The 26922-nt window shown below is 44.4% G+C and overlaps 1 protein-coding gene across 1 annotated transcript; it reads right to left on the bottom strand.

Moving 5' to 3' along the window:
• On the bottom strand, positions 1-26920 carry LOC122552303 (coiled-coil domain-containing protein 159-like). The gene is made up of 12 exons (XM_087983130.1): positions 26640-26920; positions 21787-21863; positions 16252-16285; positions 16009-16127; positions 13250-13331; positions 11618-11822; positions 11088-11155; positions 9292-9368; positions 8270-8343; positions 7730-7815; positions 6318-6385; positions 1-567 (listed from the first exon to the last, which is right to left on the bottom strand). Exons 2-12 carry the CDS (start codon positions 21844-21846, stop codon positions 553-555), a joined length of 888 nt encoding a protein of 295 aa, XP_087839256.1. The 5' UTR covers positions 21847-21863; positions 26640-26920; the 3' UTR covers positions 1-552.
• Positions 26921-26922: the final 2 nt, after the last annotated feature.

The raw sequence follows: 26922 nt of genomic DNA, 5'->3' as shown, positions 1-26922 counted from the left end.
TGTTGTTGTCGAAGTGTACCACACAGTTCAGTGGAGCGGTACCCTCTGCTTGCTGGAGCAGTGCGATCTGCTTTCAGCTGGTGATTGTGTTGTAATCAGGAAATAAAGCAAAGTTGCTGCTGGTAATTGCCTAGCTCATGTCTCGAGCTGGTAGCTGTCTATTGTAATCCTCTCTCTGTGGTTCACTGGCTGTCAATTGTTGTGATACTTGCCTCAGAAAGGATGTCACTTGGACAAGTTCCCTGGGCTGTGCTACCGAGAATTTCCAGGGGCTACTGAGAGGGGAAAAAAAAGGTTCCCAATCTGCTTGCACTTTGTCTTTCTCTCTCCTGAGCAAACATTTTGATGGAAATAACCCTGCCTTCCTGCAAACTTGGAAAACCTTTAACATCTCACTGAATAAAAGAGTGCTTTGGGATTTATGTAATTAATTTTATTAAAGCTTGTGGTTCCTGGTCCGCCTTTTGCATCTGTTTGGGATGCTGTTCAGGCAGCTGGGTCATTGGGTGATGGTATTCCCAGCAGTGGATATCAGAAGTTATTAGATGGTTTTTACCATGTGTCAGTCTAAAGAGAAAATAAAAGGATGGAATTAGTTAGGAGTCAAATCAGAATTTTCCAGGCTGATTGAGCAATGCTTACATTCTCAGCTCCCTCTTTCTACATTGACATGAGTTTGTAAATGGGACATGGACTGCAGAAACAAGCCTGGCTAGTGCCAAGGCTGTGTTTCAGTGTCACTTCCCCAACTGTATCAGATTAAATCCAGAATGAACCAGATTGCTTTGCAATGTCCTTGTCTTAAATCAGGTGACAAAGCAAGTGATGTTGGAGTGGGGATTGGACCTTAATCACTTAAAATTATTGCTGTCCTGTGTTAATGATCTGGGCTATGGCTTTCATGCAAAGGATTGTCTCTTGGGATTGCAGTGCTAGTGCTGGGGGAGTGAGTGGGATTAGGTCAGCTCCACGATGATGCTTTCCTGGTTGCTGTTCCCTTTCAGACACAGAGCCAGCTGTTAAACTCCAGCACGTAGTGGAGCTGTTACACTGCACCAGGTGAGACCAGCGCTTTACCTTCCTAATGCCACATCACTACAAAGCACTTAACCATCATGAAGTCCTAGAAGAACATAAAACAGTACAGTACAGGCCCTTCGGCCCTATGGTGTGTTGACCTTTTATCCTACTCTAAGATCAGACTAACCTACGTACCCTTCATTGTACTATCTTCCATATTCCATTAAACTCAATCCCCCTTCTAATGAAAATCAACACACCATATACCTTAACAACTCTATCGACTTGGGTGGCAGCTTTGAAGGATCTATAGACACGGACTGAAAATGTGTTGCTGGAAAAGCGCAGCAGGTCAGGCAGCATCCAGGGAACAGGAGAATCGACATTTCGGGCATAAGCCCTTCTTCAGGATAGACATGGACCCCAAGATCCCTCTGTTCCTCCACACTGCCGAGAATCCTACCTTTAACCCTGTATTCTGCATTCAAATTCAACCTTCCAAAGTGAATCACTTCACATTTTCCCAGGTTGAACTCCATCTGACACTTGTCAGCCCAGCTCTGCATCCTGTCAATGTCTCATTGCAACCTACAACAACCCTCCAAACTATTCACAACTCCTCCAACCTTCATATAATCGGCAAACTTACCAACTCACCCTTCCACTTCCTCATCCAAGTCATTTATAAAAATCACAAAGAGCAGAGGTCTCGGAACCGATCCCTGCAGAACACCACTGGTCACCGAGCACCAGGCTAAATACTTTCCATCTACTACCAATCTCTGTCTTCTATGGGCCAGCCAATTCTGTATCCAGACAGACAGGTTTCCCTATATCCCACACCAACTCACTTTCTGAATGAACCTACCAGGGCAACCTTATTAAATGCTTTGTTAAAATCCATGACCACCACATCCACTGCTCTACCCTTCTTCATCAATGTATTTTGTCCCATCCTCAAAGCACTCAATAAGGTTTTGAGAAATGACCTGCCCCTCACAAAGCCATGCTGACTATCTCTAATCAAACTACGGTTTTCCAAGTAATCATAAATCCTGTCTCTCAGAATCCTCCAATAATTTGCCCATCAAGACTGACTAGTCTGTAATTCCCAGAGTTATCCCTATTCCCTTTCGTGAACAAGGGAATAGCATTTACCACTCTCTAATCATCTGGTACTACTCCAGTGAGGACGAAAAGATCATCGCCAAAGGCACAGCAATCTCTACCCTAACTTCCTGTAGTAACATTGGATGTATCTATCCTTATGTTCAAAATTTCCAGCACATCCTCCTTCCTAACATCAACCTGTTCGAGCATATCAGCAAGTTTCACACTGTCCTCAGAAATGACAAGGTCCCTTCCACTAGTGAATACTGAAGTAAAGTATTCAAGTAAGGACCTCCCCTGACTCCAGACACTAATTCCCTCCACTGTCCCTGATTAGCCCCACCCTCACTCTGGCCATCTTCTTGTTCCTCACATAAGTAAGTGTAGAATGCCTTGGGGTTTTCCTTAATCCTACTTGCTAAAGCTTTTTCATGCCCCCTTCTAGATCTCCTAAGTCCATTCTTCAGTTCCTTCCTGGCTACCTTGTAACCCTCAAGTCCTGTTTGATCCTTGCCTCCTCAACCTTGTCAGTTTCCTTCTGCCTCTTGATTTGATGTTCCACATCTCTAGTCATCCAAAGTTCACCCTACCATCCTTTCCTTGCCTCAGTGGGACAGACCTGTCCAGCATTATCAGCAAGTGCTCCCTACACAACCTCCACATTTCTGTCATGCATTTCTGAGAATATCTGTTCCCAATTTAGGTGCCCCAGTTCCTGCATAATAGCAATGTAATTCCCCTCCCAAATTAAATATTTTCCCATAATGTCTGCTCTTATCCCTCTCCATGACTGTAGTAACGTCAGGGAGATGGGGTGACTGTCACCAAAATGCTCTCCCATTGAGTGATCTGACACCTGACCTGGTTTGTTACCAAGCAACAAATCCAATATGGCCTCCCCTCTAGTTGGCCTATCTACATATTTAGTCAGGCATCCTTCCTGGACACACCTGACAAAATCCACTCCATCCAAACTATTTGCATTAAGGAGGTTCCAATCAATATTAGGAAAGTTAAGTTCACCCATGACAACAGCCCTGTTACTTCTGCACCTTTCCAATTTCTGCCTCCCAGTCTGCTCCTGCATGTCTCTGTTGCTATTGGGGAGGACCTATAGAAACCGAGCTGGGAATTTGTGTTGCAGACGTTTCGTCCCCTGTCTAGGTGACATCCTCAGTGCTTAGGAGCCTCCTGTGAAGTGCTTCTGTGATGTTTCCTCCGCCATTTATAGTGATTTGTACCCGCCCCTTCCGGTTGTCAGTTCCAGCTGTCCGCTGCGGTGGCTGGTATATTGGGTCCAGGTCGATGTGCTTATTGATTGAATCTGTGGATGAGTGCCATGCCTCTAGGAATTCCCTGGCTGTTCTTTGTTTGGCTTGTCCTATAATAGTAGTGTTGTTCCAGTCGAATTCATGTTGCTTGTCATCGGAGTGTGTGGCTACTAAGGATAACTGGTTGTGTCGTTTCGTGGCTAGTTGGTGTTCATGGATGCGGATCGTTAGCTGCCTTCCTGTTTGTCCTACGTAGTGTTTTGTGCAGTCCTTGCATGGGATTTTGTACACTACATTGGTTTTGCTCATGCTGGGTATCGGGTCCTTCGTCCTGGTGAGTTGTTGTCTGAGAGTGGCTGTTAGTTTGTGTGCTGTTATGAGTCCTAGTGGTCACAGTAGTTTGGCTGTCAGTTCAGAAATGCTCTTGATGTATGGTAGTGTGGCTTGTCCTTTGGGTGCGGCATGTCCTCATTCCGTTGTCTTTCCCTTAGGCATCTGTTGATGAAATTTCGGGGGTATCCGTTTTTGGCGAATACATTGTCTCGGTGTTCTTCTTCCTCTTTTTGCAGTTCTGGTGTGCTGCAGTGTGTTGTGGCCCTTTTGAATAGTGTCTTGATGCAACTTCTTTTGTGTGTGTGTTGGGGTGGTACACTCTGGGTTCATCACCCTTATTCCTGACACTTCTTGCATTCCAATAGACACACTTCAGCCTTTTGCCCTCTGAAGTGCCTATCCCTCCTCATAGACTTCCTGCACACTGTATCTGCTGTTCACTATGTACTCCATCCTCTGATCCATAACTCCAGTTGTCATCCTTCTGCCAATCTATTTAAGCCCTCCCAATGGTGCTGTGTGATTTTTAACAAAAGGGTATACTTATTGGTGAGGAAACGACCCCAGGGGGTCCCTTTCCCTTTCCTGACAGTTACCCAGCTATCTTTATCCTGTAATTTGTGTGATGGCCTCCCTATAACTCGTCTCTGTTACCTGCTCAGCCTCCCAAATATTCATCCAGTTCCAGTTCCCTAATGTGGTCTGTGAGGCTTGCTTTATAAATACAAAGTTATTTTAGAATTCTAACACAGCTTTCAGCTGACTGGTCTAATTCCCACCTCTATCTTTTTGCTCAGTGAGTTAGTAAGATAATCCAGGCAATGAGAGACTGAAGCATTGGTTCAGAATCCTGGCATGATATCCAGCAGGATAGTGGCTGTAGGTGCCCTCCCTCATTATGGTACAGGTTCTTGCAGCCCATGATAACTCTCCCATCAAACAGCGTTAACCTGCCCATCCACCAGGGAGAAAGGATTATCACAGTCATGGAAGGACTGTTCATGAGAATCACCTGTCCGAGTAAAGAGATGATCGAGGCTTGAACCAGTACCACAGTTCAACTTCTGTAACAGTATAGTGGGGAATGGAGATTCAACACCAGTATAAATATCGAACTCAGGATAAATGTAACAACATCACTGTAGTGATCCTCAATTATAACAACCCATCATGAGGTAGATATCACTTTAGATGCAGAATGAAGCTCTCCATTTTCTGTTCAAAAAATTTCTCCCAAGCCCAATGGGGCAGCACAGCTGCCTCACAGCACCAGGGACCCAGGTTCAATTCCACCCTTGGGAGAATATTTGGGTGGAGCTTGTACATTCTCCCACTGTCTGTGTGGATTTCCTCTGGGTGTTCCAGTTTCCTTCCATAGTCCAGGAATGTCCAGGCTCAATGGTTAACCATGAGAAATGCAAGGTTATAGGGATAGGGTAGTGGGGTGGGTTAGCATGGACTCAATCAGCAAAACTGCCTGTTTCCACACTGTAGGGATTCTATGATTACCCTAATTTCTTATTCACGAACTTATGTAAATGTATATAAATGTTGTAACTGTACCTACATCTATCACTTCCCCTGGCAAGTCATTCCACATACGAACCATCCTCTGTGTGAAAAAGATGTTCCTCAGGTCCCTTTTAAATCTTTTCCTTTCACCTTAAAAAATACCCTCTTTTACCTAGCTCCAGCCTAGGTAAAAGACCTTTTCCAATCACCTTATCTATGCCCCTCATGCTTTTATAAAGCTGTACAAGGTCACCCTTCAACCTCCTACATTCCAGCCTATCCAGCCTCTTCTTATGAGTCAAACCCTCCACATCCCGGTAAATCTTTTCTGAACCCTCTCCAATTTAATGAGATCCTTCCTTCCTTGTCTCCTACAACAGGCAAATCAGCTTCTTGTGGAGGAGTGTGGTGGCTGCTAACACCTGTGCACCACGAGACAACAAGACAGCCTAACAGCCCAGAAGAAATCCATTTGGCCATTTTACCTGTGCTAACCAAAACAAAAACCAGCCTAATCCCACCTTCCAATTTCTGGTCTGTATTTCATTCCCAGTTTTTAAAAAAGTAATTCTGGTTTTTGTCTCCGCCTCCCTTTCACACAGTGAGTTCCAGCCTTTAGTACTCCCTGAATTAAAATAATTTCTCAAGTCTCTAGTCCCTCTGCTTTAAATCCATGCCTCTCTGCAAATGTAACAGATCCTCCATAATGTTATACTTTCAAATAAATCTGTCTTCTATTTCAAAGAAGATAACCTGGGCCAATCCAATCTTTTCCTCAGAACTAACAATCTCCTGAATCTCTCCTGTACTGTCTCTGGTGTGATCACCATTCTTCCTCTAATGCAGTACACTGGCCCTGAGCTATAGCCTGATTACTGTGATTGTTAGTTGAGGCTGTGAAAGATCCTGTTTGCTGCCTTGACCATGTTATCTGTCCTGTTACTTTGATCTGTGGACATTCACGTTGAGGCCAGTACTGGCGCCCCACTTGTAGTAAGAGACGGGGAGACAGTGGAGCAGAGGGAACCGGCCAAAGGTTGGACACATGGAGTCAGTGAATGTAAAACTCACATCAGAATCTGAGGCATTGGACATATGTTTCACCATCAGCTCTTTCCTGGTGCACTCAATACTTTGGCCTGTTTAAAGAGAAAGGAAGTTCCATCAGTAATGGTGCTGCTATACTTATCCTGTTGATTAGAGACTACAGTCTGGAAAGGACTGTGTTACGATCGAGCCCTCCACTATCACCTGATGAAGGAGCGTCGCTCCGAAAGCTAGTGTGCTTCCAATTAAACCTGTTGGACTATAACCTGGTGTTGTGTGATTTTTAACTTTGTACACCCCAGTCCAACACCGGCATCTCTAAATCATGGAAAGGACAGGTGACTAATTGACTCAAGTTACTGATGACTGCCATTAAACACTATTAACTTGACCAAACCTTAGGGCAAAATATCACTGTCCTTATATGCTTTGTAACTAACTCTCAGATTATTGAGCAGGAAGTTGATATAAATTAGTACAGACATGAATGTTCGGCATTCCTGATGACTCAATCAGGTCAGCAGCTCTGCATTCCTCACAATCCAAGGCTGAAACCTTCGGTTCTCCTGCTACACACGGCTCAGTACCAACACTGAACTTTATCATTCCCAGTCAGCTGAGAAAAACTGGCAACTGTTCCACAAATTTCAATGTCCACCTAGACAATCACATGATAAGTTATAATTCCCACTGAGTATTCATAAGGATGGTGACTTCCATCTTTTGTGAGCTCTCTCACTGATGACCAGAAGTGAGTTAGTGCCAAGCATAGGGTACACCGAGATCCCAACTCCTTGCTAGTGTCAACACTGGAAAAGTTTCTGTTTGGAATGAGTCTTTATCCTCCCACACTGGGCCGCAGAGGAGATGGTCATCTACACTCTCAGTTCTTTGCAGTATTAGTGCATTAGTCAGGGATAGTTCTTTTCGGTATTAGTGCATTAGTGCATTACTCCCTGCGTAAATGGATGGAGCAAGATCTCTTAACTGAGGTAAGAGGTATGGCTAACAGAAATCAGTGGTTTTAATTAGAATAGGTACTGATCAGGCTAGGAGTCAGGTTTACAGTTCTCCAAAAGCCATCTCCTACAGAGCCCAGTGCAGCACTGGTGCTTGGAAACGGATGGACAAGGAGGGGACACTTTAGTGGAGGATGGACAAGGAGCGGACATGTCAGTATTAAAACCAGCAACAAGCCAGATGAAACAACTTTATAAAACTGCAGTAAGAACATGAAGGTGCTACGAACTTGATCTCTAAGAATGGGAATTAGAATTAGGAAGCCCTCAACCTAGGCTTCAAATCTAATTGTTTGTGACTATAAAAATATTGTATGAGAGTTTAGGTGTTGTGTTAACTTCTGTTTCTAATCAGATAAATCGCAAGTTGGATACAATTTTTTAAAAAAAGCATAGAATTAATACTGTTCAACTGACCTCTCTTAATTCTGGCAATGGTATTGTTTTGTTTGTTGGAATAACAAAGGTTCTGAATCTGCTCCTGCATATCAATCATTGCTAATCTGTGTGGAAATACAAGTGGGGAACATAAATGATTACAAGCTCAAGTAAGGCAATTCTCATTCTCACTCCAAACATCCTGTTCATTTTCTTTGGGATGTTCCCATTTCCCACTCTGCACAATCTCTAACCCGAGGACTGCTGCTTTCTGCTGGTTTTGCACCAAGAGGACATTCGGTATGAGCAGAGATGATGAGTGACAGCTGGCAGAACATCACAGCCAAGCCTAACCCTCTCCTCTTGTTCCTACACAGGTCACTGGAAAGCAACCACAAGCAGAAATCAAAACCCTGGCTGAGTCCAAGGGACACACTGACCGATTACTGTTAGAGCATTCTTGCTGCTCTGGTATGGATCAGTCTTACCCCCGATTGTGTAATGTTAAATGCACTATTCCCTCAACATCTCAACCACTCTCTTGTTCTCTACCTTACAATCACTTTCTGTGCCACCTACTTAATGTCTTTCAATTCCTGTTCAGGATCCAGTGATTGTACTTGTCTGCATCTCTGTATTAGTCTCTCTAGAATCTGTATTGAGGGGAAAGAGCACAAGAGATTACTCTGAAATACTGAAGCCAGCCATAAAACCCAACAGCATAGCTGTCATTGGTGTTTGCTTTGGCTCCATCATACAGTGCATTGCCTTCCTACTGTATGCTGAGTAAGACAGTAACAGTGATGGGGATTCTGCAGGCAGTTTGTGTCCTTGGCTCAAGAACAATATCAGGCAAGGTTCACACATCTGAGATTAGGAAACATTGTGCACTTTTACAGGTAATTGTCTACAAATGAGTGATCTGGGTGTCCTGGACAGGACTCCCACTCAGATTCCAGTACCTCCATCATATGCCTCAGATATCCATGTATAAAGTTACTGGTAATTTATTTGTTTCATGCTTGGCCTTGTAGTTTAAATCCTTTTCTCAATGTGTTTGTCATAAACTGCACTGCTCAGTGAAGCCCCCCCCGCCGAGATCCACAGTTGTGTGACTGCATGTCTAATGGATCCTCCCAAATGGACAGAAGTAAACTGGGAATGCTAAGTCAAGAAAACTCCCTGCGTAAATGGATGGAGCAAGATCTCTTAACTGAGGTAAGAGGTATGGCTAACAGAAATCAGTGGTTTTAATTAGAATAGGTACTGATCAGGCTAGGAGTCAGGTTTACAGTTCCCCAAAAGCCATCTCCTACAGAGCCCAGTGCAGCACTGGTGCTTGGAAACGGATGGACAAGGAGGGGACACTTCAGTGGAGGATGGACAAGGAGCGGACATGTCAGTAGCTGAAATGTGTTGCTGGACATGTCAGTATTAAAACCAGCAACAAGCCAGATGAAACAACTTTATAAAACTGCAGTAAGAACATGAAGGTGCTACGAACTTGATCTCTAAGGTACACATGGTGCAACAGTTAATAAACTGGAGATAACTTTATTTAAAACAGACTGAACGGCACAGTAATTTTCACATGGCTATACCTGATTATATTTCTTCTGATTTTGTCTGAGTATTTTGCAATCTGTCAAACTGCTCAACAGATCATCCTCTTGAATAGCTGCAACCAAATAAGAGTGACAAATATTGAATGCACTTTCACTTTATTCCCAGTCTTGGTTTTCTGTGAATCACCCATCATTAACACAAGTGAATGGTCACCTGGGTAGGGAGCATGGGAGGGGACGAGTGGGAACAGTGAGGAGATTTGCTTTCATTACTTTTCCTGCCCTTTGCTTAGTATATCCATTGTCCCTTACATCAGACTGAGCTGCCACAGAATGATGCACAAATGAACAATTATTCAACTGCCTGACTTCATTTCATGTGGATTATCAGATGGGAAAGACTTGATAAAGTCATAGAGTCATAGAGATGTTACAGCACAGACACAAATCCTTCGGTCCAACCCGTCCATGCCGACCAGATATCCCAACCCAATCTAGTCCCACCTGCCAGCACCCGGCCCATATCCCTCCAAACCCTTCCTATTCATAAACCCATCCAAATGCCTCTTAAATGTTGCAATTGTACCAGCCTCCACCACTTCCTCTGGCAGCTCATTCCATACACGTACCACCCTGTGTGTGAAAACGTTGTCCCTTAGGTCTCTTTTATATCTTTCCCCTCTCACCCTAAACCTATGCCCTCTAGTTCTGGACTCCCCAACCCCAGGGAAAAGACTTTGTCTATTTATCCTATCCATGCCCCTCATAATTTTGTAAACCTCTATAAGGTCACCTCTCAGCCTCCGACGCTCCAGGGAAAACAGCCCCAGCCTGTTCAGCCTCTCCCTGCAGCTCAAATCCTCCAACCCTGGCAACATCCTTGTAAATCTTTTCTGAACCCTTTCAAGTTTCACAACGTCTTTTCGATAGGAAGGAGACTAAATTGCACGCAATATTCCAATAGTGGCCTAACCAGTAGTTAAAGTTAGGTGCTGAGGTGAAGGGTCAAACCCTCAAAATCCTGCCAATTTTCCCTCTGCCCATTCTTTTCCTTGACTGAATGCACTGACGGACTCATGGGATCTAGTTCCCAGACAGCAGTTATCAAAACCTGGAGCTGGATTGTGGGAAGCATTAAAATCAAAGCCACCGCTGTCCTGATCCAACATGCACACATGCTGCCTGATTTGGGAGGGGGTCAGTGGGAGGGAGCGGAACTTCTGACACTTTCTTTCTCTAGTTTTGGGGTGCTGAAACCAACGGCGATGTTCCAGCTGCACCTAAGTAGTGACCTGATCAGGCTGGGATTCGCCACATCTTTAGGGGTCAGTTGCACTCTGCTCACTTTGCCAATCAGGAGCACTTAGACGAAGCTGTTTTGCCATTTTTCCAGCTGAAGATGGGGGTGTCCTTTAAACAGACTCAATCCCTCTGCCCTTCCCTGCTGCTTTAAGTTTAAATAATATCACAATATGCACAATGTAGTAAAAGGGATGAAATTGGTCAGCTAGTACTTTCAAACAGGCATTAGCAAATATGTGTCCAATCCAAGATCAGGTTCACCGCCCAATATCTTTTAGGGATCAAATCATATTGACACAGGGATTATGACTTGCTTTCCGATGTTATTGAATCCCGTGAAGTGTTGTTACTTTGGAAGGTGTTCCAGCCTGACATTTACTGCATTCTATCACAATAACTTGCGGTGAACACCAGTGTGGTATTAATCTGTTGGTACCAAACTCCAACAACGCCTGGACCTGCTGGTTCCCCAGCCCAGTATTTAAACCATCAACCAAACACACATCACAAAGTGGGTAAAGGATACTGACTTAGCTTTCGGTTAATTTGTTCTATCTCTTTCCGCAATGATTCACATTCCTCCCATAGAAATTTTTTACTGTAAAAGAAGAACAAAAATAACCGAGTTAATCCCTTGATTCTGACATTGTTGGGGAATATTTTATGTGGAGATGGGGCTCTCCCCATGTGGATGACGTGGAACCACATGTCCCTCTACCATGTGATCATTTGATTTCGATTGATACCTGATCAATTGTTAATTGTTGTAAAATTATCCCCATCCTTTGTGAATCTGTGCTATCGATTAGCAGCACTTCAAGTTCACTGAAGTTGAGGAAGACAAAGCCAGAGCAAGAGAAGGCCATTCAGCCCATCAATTCCACTGGGTTGGGTTGGGGGAGCAGTCTGTTGGGGTGTTCCTCAGAGGGTCGGTGTGGACTCCATGGGCCAAATGGCCTGCTCCCACACTGTAAGGAATCTATGATTCCTGGGATGAGCTATCACTGAACACTGACTAGTTTTAGTCTCCGAAGTCTTTCTTTCAGTTTACATCACGTACCTCTCGTGTATTTCTGCAGCAAGTTCTTCAGCATGGTTGCTGGAGTCTGTTGTCTGGACTTGGTTCTCCATTTGCTGGACTGGCTCCTGTATTTTGGTCAGGCCTGAGGACAGTTCTTTCTTCCAGTCTTCAATTTTTCTGTCTATCACTAAATTAATCCTGTCCTCTTCAATATTACTGCTCATGCTCAGTCTCCTCACTTCAGCTGTGGAAGACAGAAGTAGTTTCCAATGGGATGAAAATGGTTATGGTGTTGGTCAGATTTTGGCTGGGGAAATGGTGGATCACCACTTCCTACAGGCAGCAGAGTAAGTCAGCAATTGGGCTGCATTATGCCATTGTTTATGTTACAGTCACTCCCCTCTCCACTCGTACCTTTCCTGTAGCATTCTGGTACAACAAACAGGGGCAGGACCTATACATTCAATAGGAGGGTAGTGTTGTAGAATAGAGGGATCAAGGGGTTCAGACACATAATTCTTTGAAGTTTGCATCACATGTAGACAGAGTGGGCAAGAGGTTTATAAAATAATGAGGGGTGTACATTGGGTTAACGGTAGGTGTCTATTCCCTATGATGGAGGATTTCAAGACTAGGAGACATAATTTAAAGGTGAGAGGTTTAAAAAAGGCACAGGTGACAAATCTTTTTTTTTTAAAACACAGAGGGTGGTTTACGTGTGGAATGAGCTTCCTGAGGACGTGGTGGGTGCGGGTATAGTTACAACATTTGAAAGACATTTGGATAAGTCCATGAATAGGAAAGGATTGGAGGGATATGGGCCTGGAGCAGGCAGGTGGGACTAGTTTAATTTGGGATTATGGTCGGCATGGAGGGGTGGACGAAAGGGTCTTTTTCTGTGCTGGATGAGTCTATGACTCTAGGTCCCATTTTACAAAGAGAGCTGGCATTGTAAGTGTGCACAGACTTTTGACTATGGAGGGTCAACACTGCTACCATCTCCACCCGCACCCTACCATGCATCCGCCAATCTAAACTTGTCCTTCCATTGATAAATATAAACACAACCAAAGCAAACCGTCACTAGGGCTTAAATACAGAACATGCTGGGGAGGTGGTGGTGTACTGGTGTTGTCACTAGACTAGTAACCTTGAATATAGGGAAATGGATTCAAATCACACCATAACAAATACAATAAAAATCTGAAATAAGAAGCGAGGTCCAGTGATTATTGTCAATTATTGTAAAACCTCATGTCGTTCACTTAATGTTCTTCAAGGGAGGAAATCTGCCATGCTTGCTTGGTCCAGCCAACGTGTGACTCCAGACCTAAGCAATGATGATTGACTCTGGGATGGGCACTGAATGCTGGCCTATTCAGTGATACCTACATGTGACACACAAATGGTTTAAAATCTGTATTTCTCACACTATAATTGTTGGTGCGTCAAATCACTGAGCCACTGGCTCCTCTAACAGATGTGCAGACATCTTTGGGTAGTGCTAGAGCTGACCAACAAGAAACTCCTGAGAAATGTAGCTAACAGGATGCGATAGTATTGGCCAGTTCCTGAAGCCTGCCCTTGCACATACCAGTCATTCTCTGCCAATCCCTATTATCAGTGTCCCACCTGCCTGGCCTGTGTACATTTTAGAGATCTATGTCCTACCCTCCAGTAGTCGGATCTGCTGCTGATGGTGGCTTCGCTCTTTTGCCAGGAGGCTCACTGTTTGGTTCAAGGATTCAATGGTCTAGGAATAAAGTAAACTGTCAGAACAAGATCAAAGATGTATCTCACTGGCACTGCACATTATTACAAGACATGACAATTTCAGTTAGTTACACAGAGAGAAGATTAATTAGGAACACACTAGCATCTGTTTTAAGAGACTGGGAACAGATTAGGTAAGTGAACAGATAATGCAGGGGAGGGGTATAAAGACCTACATTCCCACTCATTGGTATTGAACAAGCCCCACTCTGGTTTGCATCTGTGATACATTTCCTTCATTTACATGGCTGTGTATCTGGTCTGATATCTCAGTTCCTACCAGCACTGCAATCTGCAAAGGGCCACTCCATCAGGTGGACATTAACCCAACATTCAGACTTGGATCTCCCACTTGCTAGTCTTGGGACAATAACGACATAGGAGAAAGTGAGGATGCTGGAGATCAGAGTCAAGAGTGTGGTGCTGAAAAAGCACAGCAGGTCAGGCAGCATCCGAGGAGCAGGCAAACTGATGTTTCAGGTATAAGCTCTTCATCAGGAATGAGGCTTGTGGGGCAGGGGGCTGAGAGATAAATGGGAGGGGTGTAGGGTTGGGGGAAGTAGCTGAGAAAGCGATAGGTAGATGAAGGTGACGGAGAAGGTGATAGGTCGGGGTGAGGTGGAGCTGTTAGATGGGAAAGGTCAGGAGGGTGGTGCCGAGTTGGAGGCTTGGGACTGGGATAATGTGGGAGGAGAGGAAATGAGGAAACTGTTGTAATCCACATTTATCCTGTGTGGTTGCAGAGTCCCAAGGCAGTATATGAGGTGTTCTTCCTCCAGGCATCAGGTGGTAACGGTTTGGCTGTAGGGGAGGCCCAGGACCTATATGTCCTTGAGGGAGTGGGAGTTGAAGTGTTCAGCCACGGGATGGTGGGGCTTGTGGGTGAGAGTGTCCCAGAGCTGTTCTCTGAAATGAACAGTGAGATGTGGGCTTGGGGGGGGGGGGGGGGGGGGGGGGGCGGGGGTGTGGAAAACATGACCTGACGAGGGAGTCACGGAGGGAATGGTCTCTCTGGATAGAGGTGGAGAGCAAAATAAATCTCTGGTGGTGGGGTCCATTTGTAGGTGGTGGAAGATGATGCAACGTAAACGGAGGTTGGTGGGGTGGAAGATAAGTACTGGGGGTTCAGTCCTTGTTGCATTAGGAGGGATGGGGTTTAAGGGCAGTGGTGCAGAAAGTGGAGGAGAAACGCTGGGAAGGGAAGTTGCGATCATGGAAGGAGGAGGCCATCTGGGATCTTCTGAGGTGGAATTGGTCTTCCTTGGAATGGATGTGCAGAGGCAGAGGAATTGGGAATCAGGGATAGCATTTTTACAGGAGGTAGGGTGGGAGGTGGTGTAGTCTAGGTAGCTGTGGGAGTCGGTGGGCCTGTATAGATGTCCATGTTAATCAGTCACCGGAGACAGAGATGGAGAGGGCCAGGAAGGGGAGGGAGGTGTCCAAGATGGTCCAAGTGAATTTGAGGTCGGGGTAGAAGGTGTTGGTAAAGTTGATGAACTGTTCAACCTCCCTGTGGGCGCAAGAGGTAGCGCCGATATACAGTCATCGATATAGCAAAGGAACAGGTGGGGGGTGGCGCCAGTGTAACTACTGAAGATGGACTGTTCCACGTACCCGACAAAGAAGCAGGCATAGCTGGGTCCCATGTGGGTGCCCATGGCTACCCCTTTGGCTTGGAGGAAGTGGGAGGATTGGAAGGAAAGGTTGTTGAGGGTGAAGGGTTTGGAGGAAGTGGGCCTCACCCTCAACAACGTCTCCTTCCAATATTCCAGGAAGGATGTAGCTGGTCCAACCACTTAGTTTTAAACAAAACAGAATTTATGTAAACATTATGTATGGAACACGAACAAAGGAGAACAGAATTTAGGATAACAACTTATCTGCAAACCTGACTGACTCTATTGCAACTTACTGAAGAACTATTCCAATTTCCTGCTACATTCCCATAAACACACGTCTTGGCAAAAAAAAAGGTGAATTCAAACCCAGGTTCTCACATGAGAGACGTTAGAGAGAGAGGATAATCTGGGTATCATTTACTGAAGCAGGTAGCTGCTTCTCTGTCCCCAGCACTCTCCAAGTGCTAAAACTAAACCAAACTAGAAAAATCCCTGAACTGGGAGAACTGGTCGCTCCCCTTTCATTTCACAATTGTTTTAAAAAACCTAAAGGTCTCCTCTGGTTGTTGACTTAGGCAGTGTCTGGCAGCCATGTGAGCACCTCTGCCTTTTACAACCCCTTCGGAGAAAAAAACAAGGACAACATAACCTTGTTAAAGGAGCAGCATTGTCGCATTGTGGGTATGGTGTTGGATGTTCACTGTTCATGGACTAGATACTGTCAATATTCAGCAGGAATCTAGAGTGAGACTTGAACCTGTAACCTCCCTGTTCAGAGACAGGAATGTTACCCCTGGAAGGCATGTGTAACCCAGACAATAAGATACAAGGAGTGTGTTACAGAGGATATCATGATAATAGAAAGGTGCTTTATAAAAAATACTAGACCACGAACAGTGGGTGCCTAATCATTTATAGCACTTGATTTGGAGTGTCACGGTGTGTTACATAGGCTATGTCACATGCGGGCAACAGTACAAGAGAAAGAAATAACTTGCAGAGTCACAAGAATAAAGTTCACTTTCGCCTGAGCCTTACTCTGGTTTGGACTTCAATGTGGAACTTGATGACCTCGAGCTCATCCATCAGGTTCTTACTGCCAGGTGGAGATCCCAAATGATTGTCAGTGAAATTCCGCACCTTATTAAACGGAGGGTCTGCAATACAAGCAACGTTCAATCAGATCTGCTGGTCAAATGGGGTCATTCTTTGAAATCAAGATAAACACTTGTGCTGGTGGACAGCAGGTTTGATTGAACAGCAATATGTATCTGTCCCCACCTTTCTGGTGACAGCCGCCAAACTTCAACGTCTGCTGCAATGGAAAAAGAAATATTAGGGAAAAGAATATCAGTGTTTCGAAACTACCATCGAGGACTCTGAGACTGGCTCTACGAGATCCATTCTGTACTCTACACACAAACATACTGGGTGCACTGTCAGCTTACTACACCATTTTGCCAACAATCTTACTCCCCCTCTCCTTATCCATTTCTTTTGAAATCACATTCAGAATTAAAGTATCTAGTTTTTAGTGTCTCAATGGGTTCTGGAGTTATGTTCAGATTTTTAATTATTCACACCAGGGCCAACTGTATGTACATACCTGTTCTGCTAGCTGATATCAGCTGACTACAGCAGTCCAAGTAACTGAACCATTAGGGGTTCCTCCTCAATTGCTATCCAGTCTCTCCATATGGGAGAAACTGGAAATCAGAGTCACAACGTGTGGCGCTGGAAAAGCACAGCAGGTCAGGCAGCATCCGTGCTGCAGGAGACTCGACGTTTCAGGCATAAGCTTTTCATCAGGAATAGCTCTCTATATGGCCAATGTGCAGATGAAATGTAGGTGAGCATCAGCACCACTTAGTGGCCTCCCCCCCCCCCCCCCCCACTGGAGTATTTGATTGGAGTGAACACTTTTCCTGGATCAGTTTTGGGAATTTATCTTTAATAATTCAGAAATTTCAAACAGATTGTCTTGAAGGAAATTTCCATAGGAACCAAACCCAATCACCTCTAGATTCCGGATTCCTAAAATCATCTTAAGTTTCCCTGTATCCCAGCTCTTGCCTAAGTTAGGAAGGATGATTGTACAGTTGGCACAATGCAGACTACCTAGCCACCCAGGGTGGACAGGAGCAGCAACTGTTTGTGCCAACAGTTTTGGTGACCAAACATTTTTTTGCAATTTGTTTTAGGCACAGCCATAAAATGAGAAATTGTCCCAATACAGCACAGCATCTCAATATCTGTCATTGCTCTGGGACCAGAAACACAAGTAGTCAAGCAATGATCTTAACATGCTGTCTGCAGGAGGAAATAGTAGATGATGACTCTCACAACTCAATTCCCAAACAGCCTCCTCAGCTGGTTAATGGGCAACAAGATGAGGCCATTCAGCCCCTTGTGTCTGTTACAGAGAGACAGGAGGAGGCCATTCAGCCCCTTGTGTCTGTTACAGAGGGACAGGAGGAGGCCATTCAGCCCCTTGTGTCTGTTACAGAGGGACAGGAGGAGGCCATTCAGCCCCTTGTGTCTGTTACAGAGGGACAGGAGGAGGCCATTCAGCCCCTTGTGTCTGTTACAGAGAGACAGGAGGAGGCCATTCAGCCCCTTGTGTCTGTTACAGAGGGACAGGAGGTGGCCATTCAGCCCCTTGTGTCTGTTACAGAGAGACAGGAGGAGGCCATTCAGCCCCTTGTGTCTGTTACAGAGGGACAGGAGGAGGCCATTCAGCCCCTTGTGTCTGTTACAGAGGGACAGGAGGTGGCCATTCAGCCCCTTGTGTCTGTTACAGAGGGACAGGAGGAGGCCATTCAGCCCCTTGTGTCTGTTACAGAGGGACAGGAGGAGGCCATTCAGCCCCTTGTGTCTGTTACAGAGGGACAGGAGGAGGCCATTCAGCCCCTTGTGTCTGTTACAGAGGGACAGGAGGAGGCCATTCAGCCCCTTGTGTCTGTTACAGAGGGACAGGAGGAGGCCATTCAGCCCCTTGTGTCTGTTACAGAGGGACAGGAGGAGGCCATTCAGCCCCTTGTGTCTGTTACAGAGGGACAGGAGGAGGCCATTCAGCCCCTTGTGTCTGTTACAGAGGGACAGGAGGAGGCCATTCAGCCCCTTGTGTCTGTTACAGAGGGACAGGAGGAGGCCATTCAGCCCCTTGTGTCTGTTACAGAGGGACAGGAGGAGGCCATTCAGCCCCTTGTGTCTGTTACAGAGGGACAGGAGGAGGCCATTCAGCCCCTTGTGTCTGTTACAGAGAGACAGGAGGAGGCCATTCAGCCCCTTGTGTCTGTTACAGAGGGACAGGAGGAGGCCATTCAGCCCCTTGTGTCTGTTACAGAGGGACAGGAGGAGGCCATTCAGCCCCTTGTGTCTGTTACAGAGGGACAGGAGGAGGCCATTCAGCCCCTTGTGTCTGTTACAGAGGGACAGGAGGAGGCCATTCAGCCCCTTGTGTCTGTTACAGAGGGACAGGAGGAGGCCATTCAGCCCCTTGTGTCTGTTACAGAGGGACAGGAGGAGGCCATTCAGCCCCTTGTGTCTGTTACAGAGGGACAGGAGGAGGCCATTCAGCCCCTTGAGTCTGTTACAGAGGGACAGGAGGAGGCCTTCAGCCCCTTGTGTCTGTTACAGAGGGACAGGAGGAGGCCATTCAGCCCCTTGTGTCTGTTACAGAGGGACAGGAGGAGGCTATTCAGCCCCTTGTGTCTGTTACAGAGGGATAGGAGGGTGCATGGTATTGGGGGCAAAATACTAACTTGGATTGAAAGTTGGTTGGCTGATAGGAAACAAAGAGTAGTGATAAACGGCTCCATTTCAGAATGGCAGGCAGTGACTATTGGGGTACCGCAGGGATCAGTGCTGGGACCGCAGTTTTTTACAATATATGTTAATGATATAGAAGATGGTATCAGCAATAACATTAGCAAATTTGCTGATGATACTAAGCTGGATGGCAGGGTGAAATGTGAGGAGGATGTTAGAAGATTACAGGGTGACCTGGACAAGTTAAGTGAGTGGGCAGATGCATGGCAGATGCAGTTTAATGTGGACAAATGTATGGTTATCCACTTTGGTGGCAAGAACAGGAAGGCAGATTACTACCTAAATGGAATCAATTTAGGTAAAGGGGCAGTACAGAGAGATCTGGGTGTTCTTGTACACCAGTCAATGAAGGTAAGCATGCAGGTACAGCAGGTAGTGAAGAAGGCTAATGGCATGCTGGCCTTCATAACAAGAGGGATTCAGTATAGAAGCAAAGAGGTTCTTCTGCAGCTGTACAGGGCCCTGGTGAGACCACACCTGGGGTACTGTGTGCAGTTCTGGTCTCCAAATTTGAGAAAAGACATTCTGGCTATTTAGGGAGTGCAGCGTAGGTTCACAAGGTCAATTCCTGGATTGGCGGGATTACCTTACACTGAAAGACTGGAGCGACTGGGCTTGTATACCCTTGAGTTTCGAAGACTGAGAGGGGATATGATTGAGACATATAAGATTATTAAAGGATTGGATACCCTGGAGGCAGGAAACATGTTTCCGCTGATGGGTGAGTGCCGAACCAGAGGACACAGCTTAAAAATACGGGGTAGACCATTTAGGACAGAGCTCAGGAGAAACTTCTTCACCCAGAGAGTGGTGGCTGTGTGGAATGCTCTGCCCCAGAGGGCAGTGGAGGCCCAGTCTCTGGATTCATTTAAGAAAGAGTTGGATAGAGCTCTGAAGGATTGTGGAATCAAGGGTTATGGAGATAAGGCAGGAACAGGATACTGATTAAAGATGATCAGCCATAATCATATTGAATGGTGGTGCAGGCTCGAAGGGCAGAATGGCCTACTCCTGCACCTATTGTCTATTGTCTATTGAGGAGGCTATTCAGCCCCTCAGGCCTGTGGCAGAGTGATAGGAGAAGGCCATTCAGCCTCTCGGGCCTGTGACAGAGGGACAGGAAGAGGCCATTCAGCCCCTTGTGTCTGTTACAGCGGTACGGGAGGATGCCATTCAGCCCCTCGGTCCTGTTACAGAGGGACAGGTGGAGGCCATTCAGCCTCTCGGGTCTGTTATAGAGGAATAGGAAGAGGCCATTTGGTCTCTTGAGTCTGTTACAGAGGGACAGGAGGAGGCTGTTCGAATAGTAGCCAACTGAGATTACCTGGCCAGGTATCTCTGCATTTTCTGGGCCAACAAGCAGTTGTTCCCTAACGAGGTAGAAAAGAGCTTGTTTGGGAGATTAGCAGTATTGATGTTAAGGTCTGATGTTAAGGGATACAGTCACTCTGTGCTTAAGTCTGTGAATGCTTCTGTGCCAGAAACTGGCACTAGGTGGATACGTCAAGATTGGGTGATGTGTTTGAATACAGCTGGAAGTGTAAGGATTGGCCCACGTTTCATCCTGCTAACAAGGTGCTAGATGACAAAGGGTGTCACTGAGAGACAGGGAAACAGTTTTGCTATGACACCACAGGAATGTTCACTGGCTCCACTTGTTTCAGCACGATCCAAGTTATTTTGTTGTATCACTGACTGTAGGTCCTACTGCTTGCAAAGTCCTATAGTTAGAGTACTATGTACAGTCCTGATCACTATATTATAGGAAGCCTGGCATCATACATAACAACAGAAAGGAGGCTTACTGGGAAATTGCCAAAATTGGAGAATGATGGCTCTGAGAGAAGATTATAAATTAGGAATATCTTGATTGGAGCAGCAGAGGCTGAGGGGAAATTCAATTGAGGTATGTAAAATTATAAGGGATCCCAGATAGTTAGCAAGGATCTAGTCTCCTCAGCAAACAGGTTAATAAGCAGGCAGAACAAACTGAAAGATATTTACAGAAGAATTAGAGTTGAGAACCTCTTTCCATTCAGTGGATTGTAGGGTTGTGGAACTGACGGTCTGAAACCGAAGCAGAAACCCTCATCACTATAGCATTTAGAATGGATCAGTGCTGAATATTCTTCAGTTAGCACTGACATGATGTGGAGAGGGCGAAGCCATCTTCTGTAACTAATTTCTATGATCTACAACAACAGTTTATATTAACATGGTGCCTTTAATGTAATCACATCTTCAGGCATTTCACTGAAGCATTATAAAACAAAGTGTGACACCGAACCACACAAGGAAATAATCAGTTGGAGGGCCAAAGGCTTGGTCAAAGAGGTAGGTTTTAAGAAGTGTCTTTGAGGAGGAAAGTGAAGTAAAGAGGTGAGAGAGAGAGTGAAGAGGATATTTCAGAGCCTGGGTTCCAGGCACATGGTGGAGGAATTACAACTGGAAATACAAAGGCCACAACTAAAACAGCACTGATTAACTTAGAGAATTTTGAGGTTGCAGTAGATTACGGAAAGAGGGAGTGAGGCCAGGAATGGCTTTGTAAAAAGAAGATAAGTTTTAAAATCAAGATGGTGATTCACTTGGAACGGATGTAGGGCACCAAAAACAGGGCTGAGACACAGAGCATGGTACATGCTTCGAGTTAGGAAACAGGAGCAGAATTTTGGAACAGCACAAGTTTGCAGAGCGTAGAATGTGTTGGAATCGTCAAGTCAAAGGAAACAAAAGCATGGATGGGTTGAGACAAGCAAAACTGAAGTGTGTTACAGAGGAGCAAATGGCAGTGTTAAAGATGGCATGAATCGGTCAGACATTCAACTCAGGGTCAAATGTGACACCAAAAATCTGTGAATAGAATTCATACTCACTGTCCCTTTCAGGCCCTCCCTGTGATGATCACAGCTTGCTGCTTTTAACTTTATAGACTGTTGCCTCAAGACCACAAGGTGGTGTCCAACTTGAGCAACACTGACTTACCATGGTATCCCCATCACTATCAGTGGTGATCCGAGACATGAGTGAAATATCAGTGTTCATCTCTCAAACCTAGCAAACTGTAAAAGCAAAGCACAAAAGTTCATCACAGCATTTCGTAGATAGTTTCACTAGATATTGCTCCTGCCTTTACCATAATCTCAGTGACTAGGTATGGAATTTCTCCCAGGGGAGCAGCATTTGTCACTCATCTCTCGTGCTGTTGTGAGCCACCCTCTCGAACCATTGTAGTCTGTGTGAACATGCTCCAAGTGTCTGGGAGAGAGTTTCAGACTCTGACCTATTGATAGTGAGGCTAATTATATTCTGAAAGCTCCTAATTTCTTTCAGCAAACATTTTCGCCATTAGCAATTACTGTTAAATCTCTGTCTTTGTTACTTTCCATCTTATTTACTACAATTAATTGTCAAATAACTGAAACCATCTAATGAATACATTGAGAAAGTTGCATGATTTAGAATGAAAAAGTTAAAACTAAATTTCAGTGCACTGTGGTGTCTTATACATGGTAAAATGCATGTTTTGGAATGTCAGAATAAATTCAGCAGTTAGAGAACTGGAAAGCTGTCTCTGACACATGCTGCGATCTTGTGTGATTCCTGACCAAAATCTCTGAAATTTATGTTCTTTGTAAGTGATGACAGTAGGAGACAGGAGTAGCGAACTCAAGAAAATTATGGGCCTTTGGTTGTTGAGAGTTTTGAGAACTTATACTGATTTTAGTATATACATCTCTGCAGTCACAACCTTTAGTTCAGCAGCAGTGCAAAGATCTGGTTCATCACGTATTGCAGAAACGAACTTCCGGGAATGCCTAGGAGTAGTGCTTTACAAAGTTTGGCAATAATCTACAATGACCATTAAACTCCTGCCTTTAGTCCCTGATCTGACATCATGGCTGAGATGGGTCCCCACAATATGTTCCCAATTTGTGTGATCCCTTGACTGATTGATAGTGATCTTTCAAAAAGATGACAAGGTGATTACAAGAGAACAAGTCCATTCTGTTCATCTTGGGCAATCCAACATTGGCTACATTGACTCTGATACTCAGTTGTTTCTTCATTAATCCAAGCTTCTCACCTCCACTATTCTATCTGGAAATCTATGTGTAAGGAAGGATTTTCCCAGCTTGTTTTCTGTTAATCTATACCTGTGTTTGCTGTTATACTGCTCTCCCAACTTAATTGGAAATTATTTTCCAGATCTCTTCTTTTCCCAACTCATTCTCCACCTTATTCATTATCCCAGGCTGCTCATAGCCAGTGGCAAAATACACCAGCCTCCTGTCTCTTCATCACCATCAGGTTTTGAATGTTTCTCTATATTTTAGTAAACAGAACTAGGTACACTGTTCATGATTGGATCAATACCATTCAATTCCAAAAGGATTTCCTCTGGTTTTACATCTTGGTTCAGTATTTTATTTGCATTGGTCACTGTTGAACCGGCTGAGAGGTACATCTTTTTGTTTTGCACTCATCAGGACATACGAGAATATCAGATTTCAAATAATCACAACAATTTATGTTGCAGGAAAAATGGATGTTGATTGGTTGGCAAATCATCTGAGATGAATCGAATCATTACATTGGGAACTCTAATTTCCCTGAGGTCCTGTGCAATTAAAAGAAGATGCAAGGCTTGAACATTTACAGAGAACAGGTCCCTCGGTATGAATCTGTGTCACTGTTGGCAAACATAAGTGAACAATATCACGAATTTAGCTGATTATCTTACATTGGTTTTAACATAGTTGCATTCAGAATATTAGGGACTGTTCAGCAATTTATACCTAGTTGAGAATCACATCTAACAGTAGATATTTTGCTTTGGGTTTTCCAACTACTGGCTAATTGAGTCCAATCTGTACTCTGCCTGGAATAAATAACTGAAGCAAAATGCTGCTCAATATGATCAATTGATCACTAGAATGTACAACCCTGGTACCTGACATCACACCAATGCTGAAATTCTTACACAATAATGCTCAATTTTGTGGGAGATGAAAGTTTCGGATCAATGTCAGGATCTTGTTAGTGGGGACTATCACTCATGTAGTCACTGCATTGTCGCAGTGTGTAACGACTGCTGAAGGATAATGAGGCAATGCACATGTTGTACAGACCAGCAGCCATTGATAAAACAAGACATAAAACAACATCACTTGTGAGTATCTGGAACATTCCAGAAACAGGTGGACACAGTGAGCCATGGGAACGAATCTATCATATATGTCACACCGCAAATTATTCTTACAGTATGTCGATTATTTTAATTTCCTGTGTAAGACATTATGCTTGCCTGTGTCAAATGTCTCATGGCTCTGCCTACTTACACATGTTGTTCACTGTCTCTTCATAAGTAAGTGCTTTTCCTGAATTGGGTGTGATATTACACACTTCACAAATTTGCAATGTGATGATGTAGAGCAGAAACTCTTAATCCTCGAGTTACTCTAGCCAGCTGTGTCTCTTGTCTCCCAGCTTGACATAACATCTCCAATAGGTCCCTGCTCTTCAACTTTGAGCCCAGGTGAATATAGAAATTACAGTGAATTACGTTGTGAGCTGCTCTTTCTCCAAAGCATACCAGCAACAAGGCCCAAGCAGCTTCTGACCCTGCTCTTCACTCGGGACTCATGGTCTTTCTTACTCACTTTCTGAGTCTTATTGTTATGATCTGCACACTATTGAAGTGAAATGAGATGACTGAATGGAAAAGCATTTTACCCTTCTCCTATTGAGTCTTTCTGCTGAATCCATCCTCTGAACTGGCAGCCTTCTTCTCAACAACTTTGAAAGATGCTGCTTTCAGGGCTCAGGGTCCCCACAAACCCTGCCACATGACCTTAGTGTGTGTGTATGTGGTGAAGGGGCTGATAGTGACTGTCTGTGTTGGTGAGTGTGATCATATGTATGGGTGAGGGGATTGCGGGCCATTTACTCATGGAATGTGGGTGTCATTGGCCTTTATTGTCCATCCCTAGTTACGCTTGAGAAGGTAATGGTGATCTACCTTCTGAATCCTCTGCAATCCATTTGGTGTAGATTAGCGAAAGCTAATTAAAGTGTAAGTGTGAGTAGATGGAGGAGGAAGAGAGGAAAGATGGAGAAAGAAAACAGTCAAAAGAATTAAAAGTTTAGTTGGGGACTTGTTGCACATTAAAACCAATGATGTCATGTTGGCCTTTAGCAGTGGTAATACAGTCAGATACATTAGGGACATTTAAGCAACTCTTGGATAGGTACACGTAAGATAGGACAATGAAGGGTATGTAGGTTAACCTGGTCTTAGAGTAGGATAAAAGGCCAGCACAACATCGAGGGCTGAAGGGCCTGTGCTGTGCTGTACTCTTTTATGTTCTAAGTAATGTTGAATGCAAATGTTAACATCAACAGTATTCATTGCTTCATGGCCAAGTTCCACAGAGTGGCTCAGTTGAAGTAATGAGCTGACGAGTACGGAAAGTAATAACCATTTTTAAAAATAAATTACTTTAAACACTGATTTTAATATTTATAATGGTATACTATATTTCATCTTTAATCTGTAAATTTTGATAATTATATATTGAAAGTCATTTATGCTGTTTTGTTTCTGATGCCATCAGGGGTCACATTCCTAACTTTGAAGAGTTAAATAGTATTACTTATATATCATATCAAGTCCTAACTCTTACATTGGATTTCACAGCTTTGATCTCAACATAGTGTTCCATTTAATGACTTATTTTTGAAAGCTACAGAAAAAAATCAGAGGGGCTTTGTATTGAGATGACAAGGTGATGAGTCAAACTGGATATTTCCCTCGTCCGTTCGTGTTGAATGCTGTTTATTAGGTCACTATGATCCTGATTTTTCAGTAATTCCATTATATCGAACAGTACTGAAGATTAACAGGTCAGTAGTCACTTAGTTTTATTTGTCATCTTCTTTGAAAATGGGCACCTGACTAGTCTGTTTCCCAAACCATTGTCCCATCCCTGGATCACACCAAATTTGAAGGGAAATTATTTCCGATGTGTGCTTAATTTATTGCCCATTCTGAGTTGCCCTGAAAAGATGCTGAAAGTACACTATGGAGATATTAATGTTATCAAGGGATACAGGGATAGAGTGGAAATAAAAGATCAGCTCTGATCAATCTGAACGGCAGAACACGCTCAAAGGGCTACTTTTTAAAATTCATTCATGGGAAGTGGGAGTTCACTGGCTAGGCCAACATTTAGTGCCCATCCCTCATGGCCCAGAGGGCAGTAAGGAGTCACCCACATTGCTGTCAGTCTGGAGTCACATGTAGACCAGACCTGGCAGATTTCCTTCCCTAAAGAACCAGACAGATCTATCCTTGACAACCGACAATGGTTTCGTGGTCATCATTAAACACTCACTTCCAGATTATTATTGAATTAAAATGCCACCATCCGCCATGGCAAGATTCAAACCCAAGTCCCCAGAAAATTACCTGGGTTCAGCGATAATACCACCAGGCTACTTTATACTGTGGTATAAAAGAAGGGGAATTCCAGGATTGTGACCCAGCAGCCATGAAGAAGCAATGAGACCTATATATCTTCATGGTGTGGTATTTGGGGATGTTTTACTGTTTATACTAACCATTTGCTAAATGATTTACTTGATTTGAAGACTGCAAAACAAACCATTGTCAAATGTAAAAGTATGACCTTATAGTTAGAAGTTCTATGAATATAATGCAATTATAACGAATATTCAACTTGTAAGGTTTCAATTCATTTCGGTTCAAAATCAGTTTTAAATTTGTTCTTAAACATATCTTTTGATTTGTTTCCTTGCTGCCCTAACTCACTTACCTGTAGTAGCTTTGCACCACCAGCAGATTTCAAACCGTGTGATTAAACACAAACGCATTACGTCGGCGCTGAATGTTTGTTACACAGCAGCCGCCGTAAGGCCGGCAGGGGGGCGGGGCTAGCGGCCAGTCTCTCAACCAAGCTTGGGGAGGGGAGAGCGGGAACCCCGCCCGCCTGTCTGTGATTGGCTCCATTACCGGAAGGTCCGGGCATGCTCCACGTCAATCACAGCGCGGCTGTTTGTCGATTGAAGGCCGCGCCTGTCGATCAGAGGCAGTAGGTG

This window comes from Chiloscyllium plagiosum, unplaced genomic scaffold (genome assembly GCF_037043375.1).
Source record: "Chiloscyllium plagiosum isolate Xiang-an unplaced genomic scaffold, Cpla_swu_hap1 HiC_scaffold_45, whole genome shotgun sequence".
In the NCBI taxonomy this organism is placed as follows: Eukaryota; Metazoa; Chordata; class Chondrichthyes; order Orectolobiformes; family Hemiscylliidae; genus Chiloscyllium; species Chiloscyllium plagiosum.
This window is presented reverse-complemented; position numbering and strand designations above follow the sequence as displayed.